Below are 18,281 nucleotides of genomic sequence, written 5' to 3'. Positions count from 1 at the left end.
CCCTGATTAGCAATAAATATAAATTAAACATCTATGGAGTATACATGACCTCCTTTTAAAAATATCGACTTTCATATGTTTACTACGAGCCGCCTGGTGTTTTTGGGTTTGTTTTTGTTTACCTGTCAGAACCAGTGAGATCGATTGTCAACTAGCAATTGGAATTAGTTTTTTATCAATGTCTTGTAATTATGCCGATGGATTATCTCCGTACGAGTACAAGGGGAAGTTGGGTTTATCAGAGGTGAAAAGGAATTATATTGTGCGGTATTTTGCATGTATAAAACAAGCACCGATACTAGCTTGGTAACAGTGATCAATTGAAAATGAATTTTATCCGCTTTCCTGTAGAAATTTGACTCCGAGGAAGATGTGCAGAAGAAGATAATGCAAGTGGCAGAATGGTTAAATAACTCGAAGCATGTAGTTGTGCACACTGGTGCTGGAATTAGTACTTCAGCAGGGATACCAGATTTCCGTGGTCCAAATGGGGTGTGGACTCTAGAAGAAAAAGGATTGAAGCCTGATATTAATACCTCATTTGATGACGCAGTTCCAACTTACACACATATGGCCCTTGTCTCCTTAGTGCAACACGGTATTGTATTATTGTATTACTTGAGCCTTAACTTTTTTCTTACTCTCATCAGATGTATATGTATTAATATATCTAACAATGAAATACGCCACTAAAGAACAATAACCCATTTGAAATAAAGAATGTTAATGTTTGTTTTCAGGAAAAGTTCAATACATAGTAAGTCAAAATATTGATGGCTTGCACTTGAAGTCAGGCTTACCCAGATCTTTCATATCAGAACTCCATGGAAATATGTTCATTGATGAGTGTGACAGATGCGATAGGTAACAAAAATTATGAAACATTTTGCATGTTGGTGCATAAATCAATGCGATGTGTGGGTTATTCTTAAGGCGCTCCATTTCATACGTTATATACTCTAATAAATGCATTCGCAGGAAGTTGTAATCACTGAATTCGTTTTGTTTGTGACGAATTCTTTGCTATCAAATTTATATGCACCCTTTTTGATACGGGTTCATGTAAAATATCATTTTAGAAGATATATCATCAGAAGATAGTTTTTTGTGTACTGTTTATACTGCAGTTAACTGTGAATATGTTTTTATTTGAATGTATTGCAAACATTTTTGGTTTTCAAATCTTCCAACAATCTATGAGCATTTCTATCAATGTAACATTAATTTGATAAAAATATATTCTTCATTGGGAGAGACTATGAAAGAATACTACCAGATATGCTAATATTTTTAATGCACCTGGTATTTCAATGTGAATTAATTCTGATCTTCCATCAGGCAATATGTGCGCAGCAATGCAACAAAGAGTGTGGGGCAGAAAAATCATGGTGTCAGTTGTCCAATGGCCTTCTCAGGAAATAAAAGACCTTGCCGAGGACATCTGTGTGATACAATCCTTGATTGGGAGGCGCATCTCCCAGATAAAGACTTAAAGTTGGCTGAATACCATTCTGGGTATGAATTCATTTTATTTTAAAGTTTTTACTGTGTCCATAGTTACTAAGTACATATACTTCCAAGAGTCATGTATTTGAGATATGGATTCATTGTTTATTGTTGACTCTATTCTTTATGCTGGCAATCCAAAACAGCCCCAGCCATGTTTTATGCCCAATATTTTGTCAATAAAGGAGGCATTACATGGAAAATGGTATGTACGAGGGTGTTCTGAAAAGTTTCCGACCTAACGAAGATACAAGACATGTTTTCTGAAATTTTCTGAGGTCAGAAACTTTTCAGACCACCCTTGTATTACACCTCATGCATGCTGTAACAGTCGAATACATCATTGAATTCATTTAAAAAATTATGATTATATATGCATAGGCAAAGCTTGTGGCTTTGAGATGCGTTATATGGAGGAGAAAGTGGGCATTAAAGGATTAGAAAGAAGGGGATTAGGGGATCTAAGGGCTTATGATTAGCAGAGATACTAACTAGAGAAACCCTTGTTGTGACCCTCTGTTTTTTAATCCACTTGAGGCTCAGCAAAACTTTCATGTCAGCTAAAGAGAATCCTTTATCCAGGAAGGGATCCACAGACACAAACTGCTCTTTCACCCATATTAGTGGCCCATACACCCTTCCTAAATGGGCATACTACACCAATTCCATGACTTTTGGTTTCTATTGGCTGTTGAAAATTATATTTCGATTTAAAAGTTATAATTTTCCTTAATGAGTGCTATGTTTGGAAGATTTAATGTCCATCTACAATTAATCCTAATTCCATGTACAGTGTGCTTATTTGAACAGTAACCTTTTTATGAGTTTCAAAGGCATTTTTATGTGTTGGATCATATTTTATGTCAAACCCAGCAAAATATTATCTCAGAATTGTTGAGCTTTCCATCATGCAGTTAACCATTTTGCTTTATTTCTTGTCAAGTATTGCAGATCTTAGTATAGCCCTCGGAACTACCTTGCAAATTGTACCAAGTGGAAACCTACCTACTCATGCAAAGAAGCATGATGGTCGGCTGGTCATCTGCAATCTGCAGCCGACTAAACAGGTAAAAATCTCAGCTAAAACGTAACTTCTATTTTTAGGGGTCACACTGATTGGATGTGAAAATTTTTAGTAACAAGCACATCAGTGATGACTGAAGCTCATGTAAATTAATTTTAAATTATATAAATGGCAATGGATTTATAAAATAATTGCTCAAATAGTGAAATGTCTACCTCTGAAGTGTGTACTTTTTGTTCATTCTCTTTATAATGATGGAAATTTGTGTGTACCTTTTATGTTAAATATATTACAAACATTGTTGGAAGTGAAATTTTCTCCAACCAATCTTTGACCAAGACTGTATCTTTGCTATAGGTCTTCATGATAATGATCATATAGATACATGTGTTGAAATTAAAATTTAAAATACTTCGCCTTTCCACATAAACCACTTTTATTACTACCTAGGTTTCTTTATGGTATAACATCATCAGGTATAAATACAAGTCAAACACAGTATATATAGTTCTGGATGGAGGGGAAGAGGAGGGAGGTAGGAAAGCAAGGATTGGTTGAGGTGTAGGAAGAGGGGCGGAGGAGGAGGAGGAATGATAACATTGAAAATTAGCGGGCTGGGAGAGGGAATTAATACATTGTTACAATACACATTGTTACAATCATTGTTACAATACAATACAATGTCACATTGTTACAATACAATCCCTCTCCCAGCCCGCTAATTTTCAATGTTAACATTCCTCTTCCGTCCAGAACTATATATACTGTGTTTGACTTGTATTTTTACCTGATGATGTTATACCATAACGAAACCTAGGTAGTAATAAAAGTGGTTTATGTGGAAAGGCGAAGTATTTTAAATTTAATTTCAATATGAAGAATTTCCACCAAGTGACGCCAGAAACTGTTTCATTTAGATACATATGTTCAAAATGGAAACTTTGTCGAGTGAATACTCCTGAGTCCATAATCTAATGAAAGCAAGAATAGCCCAATGGTAATTTTTCTATGCTACAGTCTTTTGAATGATTAAAATAAAATATAGCCCTGTATGGGGCTATATTTTATTGCAATAATTCAGATGTGACATACCAACCTTTCACAGTTCCAGTTTGTGGTAGCCGAAGTCTAACTAGTCTGATTTTTGTTATTTGAGAAACTTTTAGGAATTGATTTATTCCATACTTCTTTTAAAATCTAGGAATTTTGAGCTTTATGGCCCCGTAAATTAACAAAATAAAATGAAAACTCCTATAGCCACAATACACAAGCCTATTAGGGATATAGGAGTTTTCATTTTATATCGTACTTCTTTTACCTTTATATGTATGCATTTCAATCATTCTCTTCTGTTTCATGAAGTTTAAAGTAAAAATCTTTATTGGCTGCCTTATAAGCACATTTACCAAAGAATAGTATATATGGCAGTAGGGTCCTGTAGTAACAAAGGTGACTCATAAATAGTTTTTTTTTTGGTTCTTCTAATGTTTGGGGTGGGTATAGCAACAAAAGTTTAACCTACATCCAAGATATTGGGGATTGTTGACTGATCCAAAAGCTGCATTGGTCATTTTTGCAATATTCAAATAATATGGTAATTATGGATGTGAATTATAAAATGATCGGCTCATTTTTCAATTAATATAAGCTGAAGGTAAGCTCTTAGGAAGCTCAAAAAGGAAACAATATTTTAATACAAGTTTGAACATAAATTTCTGCACACACTGTTATCATCTTCACTCATCATTGTTTCTTGCTATCTTTATTTCACCCAAAATGTTTGTCCCATTTCTCCACTTGTCCAACATTCTCTCACTCCATTGTTCAATCTTTTACCCCCACCTTCATCTGTTCCATATTTTTAAATTTTCTCTAATAGCTTCTCCTCTCTAACCCTATCAAACTCATCTCTGCTTATCTTTCTCTCTTAGAGATATTTTTTTTCTGTTTTCGTAACTCAAAAGAATCTAATTTCTGCTTACCTGTTTTCTTCAAATATCAAGTTTCTGACTCATATAAGGCTACAATACATATCGAAGTCTTGGCTTATATTTTCTTTGCTGTATCTGCATTTTAAAATTATGAAAAAAGTAAATGATGGAATTTTTAATCTGCAGGACAAGAAGGCTGACCTCATGATTCACACATATGTGGACAATTTTATGATGCAGTTGATGAAGTTATTAAATATAACCCCTGCATCTTATAATGTAGAAAAGGATCCCACAAGAATAAGAGGGTCTAGTAACAAACTAATTGAATGGACAATTCAGGATAAGTGGGTTAAAGTTATGCGGGTGACATATGAAAATTTCCGTAAAACTCGTCAGGTTAAGAAAACTGTAAGACCCAAAAGAAAGAGAGAGAACTGTGAAAGTTGCTGTGATGTAGTGAAAAGTGACCCAGAGGAAAATAATGCCTCTGACCAAGAAGTTAAAAATGTAAAGCTTGAAAATGTTGAAGCAAGCCAGGAGTCAGAAAATGGAAATGGGACCATGCTTGATAATTCACTGGTCAAAGATGAAAGAGTGACCCCTCCTAATGCTGTGATTAAGGAAGAAATTGAAGATATGAAAATAGACTGTGTTTCCCCCCCGATTGCAGAAGATATGCAGGCAACTTCCATTGCAGAATCTAAGGGTCCTGTGAAGTTAGGAGAATCTACCTAATGTTAGCTGCATTAGTGATTGTAATTTATTATGTGTATTCATTCTGTTGTTATATGGCTACCATTTGTAAGCATTCCTAATGGAAAAATCACCTGTTATTTACATAGGCTGCATGGTCAGCCTAGAGTCACATGATCCTGGTAAAAAGGGCAAGGTATTGTATTATTATTTTTAAGTTTATGTTAAATAGTGTGATATTTCAGCCCTCTTCTTCAGACATCATATTTTATATAATTTTCGTCCAAATTTAGAAAAATTGAGTGAAAATACAGGGAATGAAATTGAGTGAAATGGTTTAATACAAGGCCTCTCATAGACTATGAATATTTCTGCGACAGCAATGTGAATGAGATGACAACATTAAAAAAAAAGACCATTGGTGCAATTATTTTTTATCCCATTCTTGCTCTAGCATAATGTAATTTCTTCTGCAGAACCTTTGGGTGTCTTCTGGGGAACAGTGATCACAGATTTTGCTAGTACTAATATTTTTTGGGTTCCATAGTATACATTTTGAAGAATAGTGATACCAACTTCGTATTTTGTCAATAGCAATAAATAACGTAAGTTGATAATGAAGATCTGTAATTGTGCACTTGATAATTAGGTCTTGCATTGATATGTGTTCGATTGTATACAGATCTGTGATGATAATTTCACGGCTGCTTGAAGGCACCATGCTCAAAACTGAATTTCTTATATGCTATCAAATAATGTTACCCGTGGTTTGACCATCCTAGAAATTGCTCACATTGTGTAAAATGTTTGTTAGCTGGATAGATGATTCATACGCTCCATTTATTTTTCTTATATCTTCCCCGTTTCTCAGAATTCATGCAACTAAGTGGCATTTTAAATGTGTTAGCACCAGCTGATTAGTTGAAGTGCACAAGAATAACTGAAATTTAGCAAATTAAGACTACCATGATTTAAATCATTTTGCCAATTGTCAGGTTGTTACTGTATTTCATTACCAAAAACCCCTTTCACTAATTTCCTTTTCCTTGCGACCATTCCTACTGACATATTTCACTTTTTTTGTAATTTTCTGCCATTTTCTTCATAAAATTTGTACAATTCCTCTTTTAAATGTTAGGATAGAAATGTTGAAGTTTCTAGAAGTATGTATCTCAATTGTGATAAAGTGTGACATGTAATTGCTTATCAATGTTCAATAATTATGACTAGATTATGACTATGTTCCTAATTGTGTCGTTTATCTCAATGTCCTAATGAAAATTGAGTATCCTTTGGTCACTTAACTCTTCAAGGGCATTTATAACCCGAGTTAGTATCATGGACCTTTGATATTTGTATCTGTTAAGTGCTATTTTGATTGTTTTTAATGGTAATGTTTTTATGAAATCTGAAGTACGTAATGGTTTATGTTTTATGTATTTGATTCTTTTGATGTGAAATGTATACCTGTGATTAACTTTCCCCATTTAGGAAAATTGTGCATTGATTCCCTCCAAGATTACTGCATATTGGTGTATATCAAGACTTTGATTTAGGGGAAAAAAGAATTTTATTATATGGCTGGCATCATTGCCGTCATGTTTTAAAATAGTGAACTAAATCTTTTTGCAACTACAATGGTGATGTTAAAACATCAATTATATGATGTATAAAATAAAATGATTTGAATTATTAAAACTCAAATCCAATTAGATCATCATCTGCTAATATGTCTTGTTGAAAAAAAGGGCAGCATGGAAAATTTGGAAAAGTCAGGGTAATTAAAATGTTTGTCCATGAAAACTTGAAACTTTATTATTAACTTGAAAATCCTGATAACCTTGGGAAAGCATAATGCCACAGAATATAGATTCCTTCTTTAGTGAGGAATAGTAAGTAGTATGCATTTTCAAAATATTCATCATTTCTGAGATAACTGTTATTCCTAGTTAGTATAAAGATGAGACGTCATGGTTGAACATGTCCCATTTGATTTCGGCTATATTTGGAAAGCCAGGTAGACAGATATTGGCTGAATGTAACTTGAAAGTTGTTGAAACTTTTATGTGTAAGGGGTGGAGTGGCTATGACTCCTGTGTATCATTAATCATCATCAAACATGAAGGACTAACTTGAGTCAATGATAGATCGCAAAATCTTTATGAACACGTTTTCAATTTTTATTTTTAACATTCTTATACATCAATTAAAAGTGTGGGGTTAAATGCATTGGCATGTGTAGGAATTATTATGCAGATGGAGCATAGAGTTTCTGCAACCTGTCAAACTCATTCTCTTTATGCTGATATTCTTTGACAAAGGGATGCTCAGCATGGGAATCCTTAAGTTGGCTGAGAAATCGATTTGAAACCTGTTAAAAAAGAAAGAATTCTGGACAGTCATTAACATGAAATTGTACAAAACTTTCATAACATTTCTAAAGGTGCCAGACATTCTCACCACTTTTTCAAGACAAAAATGCTGGGCAATTAAGAATTAATCAGAAGCATGCAGTAATTTAGTCTTCTAGGAAAATGTACAGTCACTGTAGACTTTTAAATAAAAAATTACCTCTGGAGGCTTCCCCATGTGTTGAGACAAAACAATCATATTAATGAGAGTGCTCGGGTTGTTGCTATCTTTATCCAGGGCCTCTTGAAGAGCACTCTCTGCTTCTTTGTATTTCCCTTGCCCAATAAAACAAGTAGCTTGTCCATTCAACAGCAGTGGAGTTGAACAATACTTATCAATCATTTCTTGGAATATATAAAATGCATCCTGCAACTTTTCACCTCCCTAAAAGGGAAATGATTTTTTTATTATTATAGACATAAAATACATAGATGTAACTATACTAATTTAATTAGGGCTTAACATTAGCCATGAATCCAAAATTCATTAAAGCTAAAAGGACCAATTTTAGGATGTTTACTTTACCCATGGACATTTAAGATTAATTTGGTTATTAATCACCTTGTGTCATAACCCAATTACTTCAACTTTGTGGAGTCTCAGTTATGAGTAACAATGCTATTTGCTAACATGATGGGAAAGTTACCACCTCTCTTTCAAAACCTCTAGGAATTCTGCTGGTGCAATGAATATAAGACAATGCCTATTCCAATTCAGCTCTCTCTTAATGAAATTAAGAATACAAAGTAACATAGTAATACAAATACAGGTCTCTCTTGTCCGTATGTGATTTGCTGACTCATAATGTTGCTATTAAACTTTGCTCTCCATAAAAAATTTCTATCCCATATTCTTTTTCTGTACTAAGTGATTCACAAGAGCTACAGGTACTTTATTTTGGACTGTACTGTATTTCACAATACATACCTTCTTGGAGATCATGACACCTTGGTATAAAATGTTACCAGCAGTATCAACTATTTTTAAATACCTGTTAGTATACTTGTACACCAACAGGTATTTGGATATTACTTTCTTGTTATTTTTTAAGCCACGGCCTTTTGAATGTTAGAGAGAGTAGGCTATAGTTCTCTTGCTCAATTTTCTGCCAACAACTTTAACTACTATAATGCCAGCCCATGAACTACTTCTTTGGGAAGAGAGCCAACTTTCATGTGAATTTTTTTTCTTCAAGGCTATTATTTCCTTGTGTGTTATGATGACCCCCTAGAGCTGTGCTGGCAAGAGCGATGATAATTGTTCCTGGTGGGTTCACCAAAATAGGTCAAAGGATAGGAGCCAGACGAAACGTAGTTCAAGTAGCATCTGTTCCTCAGTGAGGTGGCTGCAAAGGCTGACCCCAGTAAGGTGGCCATTGAGTGATAGTGTCACGTTAAAACACTATTGACCAAGGAAATGGGAACCAACTAAATTATTATTCCATGGGTTGATGATGGACAAAATTATTAGCATGAGCCCTGGCAATTATGAGACTTGACCCAATGGGTCTTGTGTCATGATTGGCAGGATTAGAATCGCGAGGAAAGACTTTGATGACCAATATCTCCCACTATCCTTGCACAGTGATATCAACAGAAGCAGTACAGAAGATAAAAACGATAAAGGAACACACTATTTAGATTGAAGATGGAATGTTAAGAAAAGGCTGAGGGCAAGAATACTAAAAAATATCGATCAAGAGATGGAGTGAGGAAACAGATATTTTAAGTAGGTACAAGATGAAATTGAATGATAAGGGGCATTACTAAAGTGGCATACATTGAATAATGTGAAGTGGAGGGGAAGAGAGCTAGCGAGGGATAGCATTACTGTTGAAAGAAAAAGGTAAGAAGAAGAATTGCAAGCAAATAGAAGGTTCATAATAGAATATTAATAGTAGAAGTAAAAGCCAAATGAATGAGCTTTGTTATTGTTCAATTCTAAAGGTCATCAAGCAATCATTGGAAGGAAGAAGTCTACAGGGTATACCATCAATTAAAGGAAATAATTGCAGGAGCTCCTGAAAGGACATTTGATAGTGATGGGGAATTGGAACATAGCAGTAAGCAAAGGGAGAAATGTTAGTGTAGTATGGGACTATGGTTTAAGAACCAGGAATGACCAAAGGGAGAAATCTATATGAGTTCTACAGGAGGCGGGGGTTAATCATAATGAACACTTGTTCTAAACATCACAACAGGCATTTGTAAACATGAGAAATGCCCACGGATTCAAAATTACAACAGTTAAAGACTCTACTGTGGTTAGGCACAGATTTAGGAATGGTATTATTAATTTGAAGTTTCCAGAGAACCCACATGGATTCAGGTCAAAATATACTACTATTACAGTTTAATGTCTGATTTAAAGAGGATAAAAACAAGGAATGTGGATAAGGAGATGGAATGAACAGGCTTTAATGAAAATAATAAGAAAGCAGTATTAACAGGCTCTAGAGAAAATCCAGAATAAGGAAAGGGAGCTGGGTACCATTTTGGAAAAATTTGAACATATGGGAACAATAAATAGGGAAATAAAACAGCATGTGAGTATGGTTTTGTATCACACAGAAACATGGTTGCTGAAGCAAGAATAAGGATAATTGGAGGCTTCTGAAATGTGGGTGCAAGGAAGGATAAAGAAGGTGAAATGGACAGAAAAGAAAAAGGGCTATACATGGTGCGGAAAGAGAGGGGTTCATAAAGAGAAGCCCAAATGAGGCAGGAAAAATGGATAAGGAGAATTTTGATTGTTGATGAGATACAGAAGACTGTGATGAACATAGGAAGGCGGTATGCAGAATTGAAGAAGAGTATATTGTTTCTGCCAGATGTCAGGTTATGGTTTGTCAAGAGAGGTAAAGAAATTTATTGCTGCACAATTTGATAATCTTTGTCCATCCAAAACCTACCAAAATTTTAAGAATGTATCAATAATACAAAAGTTAAATAAATTAGATATCTGTAATTTTAAAAGTTGATGCAATGAGAAATTTTTATTTTATGAGATAGAATGCATAAGGAATTGAAGAAGGCTTGATAGTAGGGTGGGGTGTCAGGTTGTCTTGGTATGTGATAAATAACTGTAACAGTAGTTAGTTTATGTCCACACAAAGCCTACCTAAACTTCTTTTAAAAAATATCATAATAGATAACTGGTACTAAAAAAATGCAGTTGATGTGGCACTAAACCAAGGAATATCATCACTTTAACGTTCTCAAGTGATGACTTTCCATAAAAAGAAATAATGCCTTACCCACAATTTGAAAAATAAGGAACCACTTTAACTTCTAAAAATACCATATAAAATTAAAATTAATACTTGCCATTGCTATGTTAACCCATGCTTGAGCCAACTGTGTTAATGTTGCATCATCATCCTTCTCTTGCATGGTTTTCAATTCTTTCCGAGCCAAATCAACCCGATCCATTTTTAAGTAGATTTGCAAGCAAAACGCCAGACTGGGAATTATATAAGAATTTGAATGAAACAATTAATAAAAAAATCCCCTCAGGCATGACAAATGACAAAAAGTTTTCAATATAAACTTTCTCTGTGGTGTACAGATTGGACGAATTGTACAAACCCAGGAGAGGAAAAAAAGTGGTTTAGATGAGTATGCTGAATTGGACATATAGATTAAGAAGGGAATACAGGACTAAGAATGACTTAATCAGAAGTAGGCTTATCAGTGACTGACCAAGAAAAGTTATCGTTATTGGGTTTTGTTGTGGGGGTGACTGTCTTACCAAAGCTCACACTCCTACCCCGTCTAACGAAAAACCACCTAGTGTCCAAGAGTGCTCATTTTTCGTGTATATTTTTTTCAGATAACCTTTACATTTTAACTCACCGCCATTTCTGGCATTCAAGTAAAATAATATCGAAAAATATGCGCATACCACTCAAGATGTTCGGCTTGATGTAGGACTCTGAGCGCAGATTCATAGTTCTGCTCATGGTAATAAATTGTTGACGCTGTTATTAAAAATATGTGGTCCCCATAATTAATACTTCCAGACACTTTCTTGTCAATGTTGTTTATTATTTCATCCCTGAAATTAAACGTAAAGACAATTTTTAATAATAAAGAAATCTATTATTTTTTTCTGCCAATTAAGTTTCTACCATATCCCATTCATAAATAAATAATCCCAAGTTAAATCAGAGATATTCATTTAAACTAACCGTTTAATATGCGGCTATTCCGGTACATACCTTGTCGATGGGTTTGCCAGATATTGCGCCAATAATTTCACGGATTGAAGTTCATTTGCCGCAGCTCCATGAATTTCGTCTAATACCACACGATACTTTCTTTGTGCTATGTATGCCCTGTACATAAACAGATCCCTCTCCAACTGAGTGTCCGGCGATGATACCTGTATAATATTTTAGTTAGTTCAGCAACACAAAAATTAAAAATAGAATCAAATCCGATGAAGCTATATCACACCATACCTTAGCATTCTGGGCATCATTAATACACTGTTGATAATTGCCAATATAAAAAGAATTTTTCACATCAAACAATTCATCAACCTCTCCTTGCTGACGTGCCATTTTCGATACTCCTATGTCCAACTAAAGCGCATGTTGACCCCACCTTGTCATTGCGCACTGGGTTGTGTTGGGTTCGTAATCAAAAAAGAACAGAATTTTTCCTCCCGAATTCGTTCTTTCTTGTCATGTACATAAGAATACAACCACCGATTAATATATAGGTATTTATATACTTGTGCTATTTCCTTGAAAATGTGTCTTGATATTTTTTTTACGGTTTTTAATTTTCAGATTTTCCTTTAAGGGGCTTAGTGTTTACTCATTAACTTCTACATTACAGGCAAATTTTCGAAGATGGATAATACCAACCTGTTCAAAGCATGTATCAAGACTATACGAACTCGGAATAAAGCTTTTGGATTGAACTCGGATCCCGATAAAAATAGGATTTTGACTACGAGGACTAAGAATGAGTTCATGGTTAAAGCTCGTGAGATACTAAAAAATATATCATATTTGAAAGAGTTTTTATTGGAAAATCGGAAGGCGTATTTGAATTTCGCCGGTCATTTATCTGACCAGCCACGAATGTCTGATATGGAAAGGAATAAGATAGACAGTGGAGCTCAAAGTATAATGAGCTCATGTTCTCATCTCATACAAGAACTGAAAAAGGAGATTGCTAAAACTAAGGACTCTCCTCAGACTGCTGAACACAGGCATGCCGTTCTGGATATCTTGGAGAATTATTTGAAAGCTGTTTGTAAAATTTACTCGGAACAGAAAGCTATTAGGGTAAAAAGAACTTTAGAATTAAAAAAACTGTCCAGACTGGAGTTCGAGAAACCTAACAGTCGTAGACTTTCAGTTCCTAGTATTTCAAACCCTCCAAACGTGAAATCGGAAACCAGTCTAAATGAGCCTGTTGATGTGAAGTCGGTGAGGAGAACTTCGGCGGCTGGAGTTAATGCTAATCAAGAAAACTCTCCTTTTATCGAAGACGATCAGTTGTCACAGGAGGAAATGCAGATGTACGAGTTGGAAAATGCGCATTTGCTAAACGAACTCAATAGTATGACAGAAGAAGTTAAACAGGTTGAAACGAAGGTAGTGCAAATTGCAGAGCTTCAAGAAATTTTCACAGAAAAAGTTCTTCAGCAAGAAGTGGAAATTGATCGAATATCCAACACCGTTGTTGGGACATCGGAGAATGTTAAAGATGCAAATGAACAAATAAGGAAAGCTATCCAAGGAAATGCGGATCTTCGTGCTTGGATCTTATTTTTTTTGTTAGTCATGTCATTTTCTCTGTTGTTTTTGGACTGGTACAATGACTAGTTCAATGCCGTGTAACTTGCACAAAACGCATTTTGTAATATATTTGTTTAAATACCTGATTTTGAAAGATGGTTTTATAACTTAGGTTTGACTGAGCAAATTGAATGGATTTTGGATTATGCCTTTTGTTGATAATTATTTATGTATCAACTGTATGAATACTTTGGTGCATTTTTTGTTGAGCATTTCTGTGATGCAGAATGGTTTACTAGTTGTCCTTTTCAGTTTTCCTGAAATACATTTGCATACCTTGCTTGGAAAGGTAGTCTAGAGGCTCAACCATTCACATTTAGCCAAGAGATTGTAAGAAAATATTTTATGTCAATGAGTGCAGTATAATCTTGTTGTTCAAAAAATACAATTTAATTTGAATTTGTACCACTTTTATTTTCTAAATATAAAACAAAAGTGTTTATTAACCAAAATTTGATTCAAGACACTGAGTTGTCCGCATCTGTGTCAATATTATGCAAGGTTTAAGCTGAGTAAATTTCTTTATAATGAGGAAAAACTGGAGATAAGGGAAATATTTATGTTTGAGACCTTTCTATGTTCCCATAATATTTTATTTCGATGTAAAACTCAAGTTTGGCTGGATAGGTGTTATTTATATTCAATGTTAAAATAATGAGTGTTTGATTTAAAATAATGCTGTTACATATATTTTAGTATAATGTAATATTGGTCTTCCTTTCAAAACGTCATTCATAGCCAGAGTAATTCACTGTTAGTTCATTGTATGTTCTTGACTGGATTGTGTCGATTACTTATTGATTAATTATCAGCCTTGGGACTTCTGCTCCATTCCCTAATTTTTTAATAAATTTGTATTAAATTAAATTAGGTCTTCATAATTTAATACTAACCACTAGGGATGCATTTATTATCAGCCCTGAAATTTTGCTCTTTCAAATGGCTGTTAAAAAACTTTTCTCAATATGGTAGGTCTTCACTGAACTATTTCCCTTGCCTGTGTATAAAATATATAATTTGAACAAAATTTTGTTCAGCGTAAATTAAGCCTGAGAGGCTTAAAATTAACATGATAAAAATAGTTCTATCACACTAGAATACTGTCAATTTTTTAAACAGTTGACAAAAGTGAACACAGAATCTGTTATCACCCTGACTCTCTTGATAAATTCCTCTCAAATCTACACCTTTCCCTCCTCTAATGAGGTTATCCTGAATCCCTTGTAAACAGAAGAATTCAAAGACATGCTTAGACTCCAAAACCTACCTACCCTCTTTCAATTTTTACCTTGTACTTCCCTGGTCTAGGGTCTCTGAAATCAAACCTAAAAAACCTTTACCCTATCCTCAAAAGCCATAACTCCATCCCCAACCTTTTTCTCAAATGTCCTGTTACTTTTAAAAGCCCCGCCAACTTATCAGATCTCCTCAAATCAACCAACCCACTCTTTATCCATGCCCCATCCCAAATCCACTCCCATGCTCTGCAATAAACCTAGATGCAAAATATGTCCTCTTTTCAAAACCCAAATCCCATCCCTCTCCCACCGATTCCCTACTCATGTACTTCTAACAATGTAGTGTTATATTGGACAGTGTACCACACCCCTCAATATTAAAATCAATAACCACCAGGACTCGTGCAAGAATTCTTCCCTGATTAGCATGCTCCCAATCCGAAAACACACCTTTGAACATAACACTCCCTTTGATAACTGCTCTAGTGTCTCCATATTAGCATCTCTCCCACCCTCTACTCAAAACAATAGAACAAGCATTTTCTGGCTCTTTGATTCCAGAAATGAACCAGGTATTAATATTAGACATTAATTACCCCTATCTTCAGATATTTTTATCCCAACTCCACTCCATTTGTCTTTTAAACTGTCATGTCTTGTATTTCTCTGGTAATTTATTACATAGGTTTGGTGCCATTGAGTTTGGTCCGATTATATTGTTTATGCAGGTTTGACTGGGTTCTGGTATGGTGATTGTGGTAGTAAGAATTTGCATAGATGTCTGAAAGATTTTGTTTCATGTATGTTACTGTGAATCGGATGCATATGGATGGGAAAGGTAGGTGCCCAAGCTCTTGAAAGATTGGATAGGCAAATGAAATTTGAGTTTTAGATGCAATAATGCAAATAGCCTTCTTTTTCAGTTTAAATATCATATGACTTGGGAGAAAGGAGATATGTCCCAGAGAATGAAACCAAATGTACCATTAGAGTAGATTAGGCCATAGTAAAGTGTTAGTAGCATATCTTTATTCACTGTTTACTTCAAAGTTCTTAGGAGGAAACATGCTGAACTTAATTTTCCTGAAAGGCATTTTATATGGGTTTCCCATGTTAAGTTTGAGTCCAAATCGATGCCAAGAAATTTTGTGGATGTGATAAAATTCTATATCTTGGCTATTCACTGTTGTTGGAAAACTGGGTTAATAGAGAAATATAATGCCTGGGATTTTACATTGCTCAGTTTCAGACTATATTCTTTGCACCAATGTATTGCCAGCTACAATCCTGATGCACTCTTTGAAGTTAATTCATTACTGGTGTTTGAATAAACTAATCTACTGGTTTCATCTGCATATAGAATTGGTTTTATCCCAGTTACTCTAATTAAAACTGAGGGCACACCGTTAATATAAATTTAAAGAAGTACTGGACCAAGAATAACCCTGAGGCACTCCTTTGGATTTGGTAATTTACTAAAAAACAATGACTTATAGTGGCTGCATCCTCGCAATCTTTTACATATGACTGGATCCACTGCCTGGGTACCCTCTTAAAACATAACATAGAGAAGTTAATATGCAAAACCCATGGCCACCATCTCCCTTATTTGATTAGTTCAGCTATCGTGTAATCTCCTCCCCACTTTTATTGTTCTTATATTGGGCTCCACTTTGTGTGTGTACTATAGCTTTCTTTCCTTGGTCTAATGCTCCTCTTGTTGTTTCAAGATCTTTATTTCTATCCCCTAATTCAGCAGCTCCTCCAGTTATGTTATTGTTCTGCTACCTTTTCTTCCCCTAATATTCTTCTATATTTTCTTTTAGAAGTTACCCTTAGAAATCCTCTTTAGCTGTTCAATGGCTTTATAAAATGTCTTCCTTCCACTTACTAGAGTTGCTGAAAGTTAAATCAGACAATTGGATCCAAACAAATTAGTTTCACCTGTTCCCAAGGGAGGAAATCTTTTTTTTAATTCTTACAGGTAATATTGTTCAGTCTTTTAGGGTGAACTTAATACCATAGCAAACGCAATGAGAAGATTATTAGAATAAGGCTGAAACAGTCAGTTCAAAGAATTTTTACTGTCCAAGTTTAATGTTCTGATTCTCCTGTGTTCCTAAAATCTGAGAAAAGAAAAACCTGTAAACCAAAAGAATTTGCTGTAACTGACTGTAGTGCCTCAAGGTAAGGGGTCCTGAAGGTGAATCCTGGCCCATCCATAATTTTACTAGCCTTCCTGCATTTACAAATTCTGAATATATTGAACACTTTCTACAATTACTCTTTTTCATGAGATTATCCATCCATACCAGTTTTTTTGAAGTTTGATAGGTGTTTTCCATAATTTCAATGTAAGCTAACCTATTAAAATATTACCCTGACCCTTCTATGAGAATTTCTCTCTATAAAGCAACCAAATTTTTTTCCAACTTAAGGGAAACATGTGCCTCAAACCTTGCAACAAAAAATATAATGGAAAAACAAAATACCAACTCCTCATCAGATACACAGAAAATTTATCCCACTTCAAATGCAATTGATTAGAAAAATCCAGTTCGACCTAATATACAACCATTTAATTTCTCTGCATACAGGTGCTCTAATGGTCATTAGCAAATAATAATGAAACAATGTAATGTTTCTAAAAAAATAAGTCATGAGTGGGTCTTAATCTTATGGCCAATATTGATTTTTAAGAACTATACGTCAATATTTCTGTTAACTATTTGACTGAAATACCAGAATTAAGAGAGAAAATTTGATAGTGGGGAAGACAACAGTAGTGAAGTACTGTCCATGGTTAAGAGAATTCTTACAAATTCACAGCTAATAGCCCATACTCTCTTTGTTTCACGAGTGGGGTAGTTTTCTAAATATTATCTGGCCAATTATAGCCATAATTGTTGAGACCATTCATCCATCCACCTAATCTAATGCACTTCATTTCAATGACCATTTTTCAGAGAACCTTAAGTTGCTTAATACAATTTCACTGTACGTGCTGCAAACAACCATCAAAAGGAAATATGAAGAATAATCACTGAAATAAAGAAATAATTCCTGATCCTTAGTCCCTTATAATTGCCCTATTCACCCCTGTGAAAGACAACGCTGTCAACAGTTTCAATTCAGACATGTGCTCCATTCATTGTCTCCATTATCCTTACACAACACACCAATAGAGTTGTGTTGTAATTTCACAACTATAGGTAAAATGGACAGAGAAGAAAACAAATGAGGAAGTACTTGGTTTGGTGGGCGAAGAGAGGGATTTGTTGGGAGAAATCCTATGGAGGCAGGAAAAGTGGATGAAGAGGGTATTGACCGGCAGTGGGATGTTGAAGACTGTAATAGAGGGGAGAATGTTAGGCAAACGAGGAAAGGGAAGGAACAGGATAGGGATGTTGTACGGGATGAAGAAAGTACTCAAGAGATGAAGAGGGACCTGATATAGAGTGGGATGAGGGATTTTGTGTTTTGTTGGGAGTAATAAAATGTTTGTTTGGTAGTTGTGTCCATCCAAAAACCTACCTTAGCTGGTAGATTACCTTAAAAAGAAAAAACTTTCCTGAAGAAGACTGCATGGTAATCATCTTCTACCTTGCTTTTGATCCTCTTCCTCAAAAACATTTTGTCCCTCATATCTACCCATTGAT

At 34.8% G+C, this 18,281-nt stretch overlaps 3 protein-coding genes across 3 annotated transcripts; 2 read left to right on the top strand and 1 right to left on the bottom strand.

Moving 5' to 3' along the window:
* Positions 1-112: 112 nt before the first annotated feature.
* Sirt6 (sirtuin 6) lies at positions 113-6,960 on the top strand. The gene is made up of 6 exons (XM_071593580.1): positions 113-244; positions 352-598; positions 741-864; positions 1,339-1,515; positions 2,450-2,573; positions 4,648-6,960. The coding sequence occupies exons 1-6, from the start codon at positions 179-181 to the stop codon at positions 5,197-5,199; spliced, it is 1,290 nt and encodes a 429-aa protein (XP_071449681.1). The 5' UTR covers positions 113-178; the 3' UTR covers positions 5,200-6,960.
* Positions 6,961-7,312: 352 nt separating this feature from the next.
* Positions 7,313-12,139, bottom strand: epsilonCOP (coatomer subunit epsilon). The gene is made up of 6 exons (XM_071593558.1): positions 12,032-12,139; positions 11,789-11,952; positions 11,473-11,625; positions 10,892-11,031; positions 7,729-7,949; positions 7,313-7,528 (listed from the first exon to the last, which is right to left on the bottom strand). The coding sequence occupies exons 1-6, from the start codon at positions 12,131-12,133 to the stop codon at positions 7,406-7,408; spliced, it is 903 nt and encodes a 300-aa protein (XP_071449659.1). The 5' UTR covers positions 12,134-12,139; the 3' UTR covers positions 7,313-7,405.
* A 43-nt stretch (positions 12,140-12,182) lies between these two features.
* Positions 12,183-13,783, top strand: Syx18 (syntaxin 18). Its single transcript, XM_071593724.1, has 2 exons — positions 12,183-12,294; positions 12,414-13,783. Exon 2 carries the CDS (start codon positions 12,428-12,430, stop codon positions 13,409-13,411), a length of 984 nt encoding a protein of 327 aa, XP_071449825.1. The 5' UTR covers positions 12,183-12,294; positions 12,414-12,427; the 3' UTR covers positions 13,412-13,783.
* The last annotated feature ends 4,498 nt before the right edge of the window (positions 13,784-18,281 follow it).

Source organism: Hetaerina americana, unplaced genomic scaffold (genome assembly GCF_022747635.1).
Source record: "Hetaerina americana unplaced genomic scaffold, ioHetAmer1.1.p SCAF_6, whole genome shotgun sequence".
Classification (NCBI taxonomy): Eukaryota; Metazoa; Arthropoda; class Insecta; order Odonata; family Calopterygidae; genus Hetaerina; species Hetaerina americana.
The sequence above is the reverse complement of the archived record's forward strand: the minus strand, read 5'-3'. Positions and strand labels throughout refer to the sequence as shown.

Coding starts and splice junctions, on each gene's coding strand:
- Sirt6 (XM_071593580.1), top strand. CDS start 179: ATGTCTTGTAATTATGCCGATGGATTATCTCCGTACGAGTACAAGGGG. Junction 245..351: donor GGAAGTTGGGTTTATCAGAG/GTGAAAAGGAAT, acceptor GCTTTCCTGTAG/AAATTTGACTCCGAGGAAGA. Junction 865..1,338: donor GAGTGTGACAGATGCGATAG/GTAACAAAAATT, acceptor ATCTTCCATCAG/GCAATATGTGCGCAGCAATG.
- epsilonCOP (XM_071593558.1), bottom strand. CDS start 12,133: ATGGCACGTCAGCAAGGAGAGGTTGATGAATTGTTTGATGTGAAAAAT. Junction 11,953..12,031: donor ATGATGCCCAGAATGCTAAG/GTATGGTGTGAT, acceptor AATATTATACAG/GTATCATCGCCGGACACTCA. Junction 11,032..11,472: donor CAAGCCGAACATCTTGAGTG/GTATGCGCATAT, acceptor TATAATTCCCAG/TCTGGCGTTTTGCTTGCAAA.
- Syx18 (XM_071593724.1), top strand. CDS start 12,428: ATGGATAATACCAACCTGTTCAAAGCATGTATCAAGACTATACGAACT.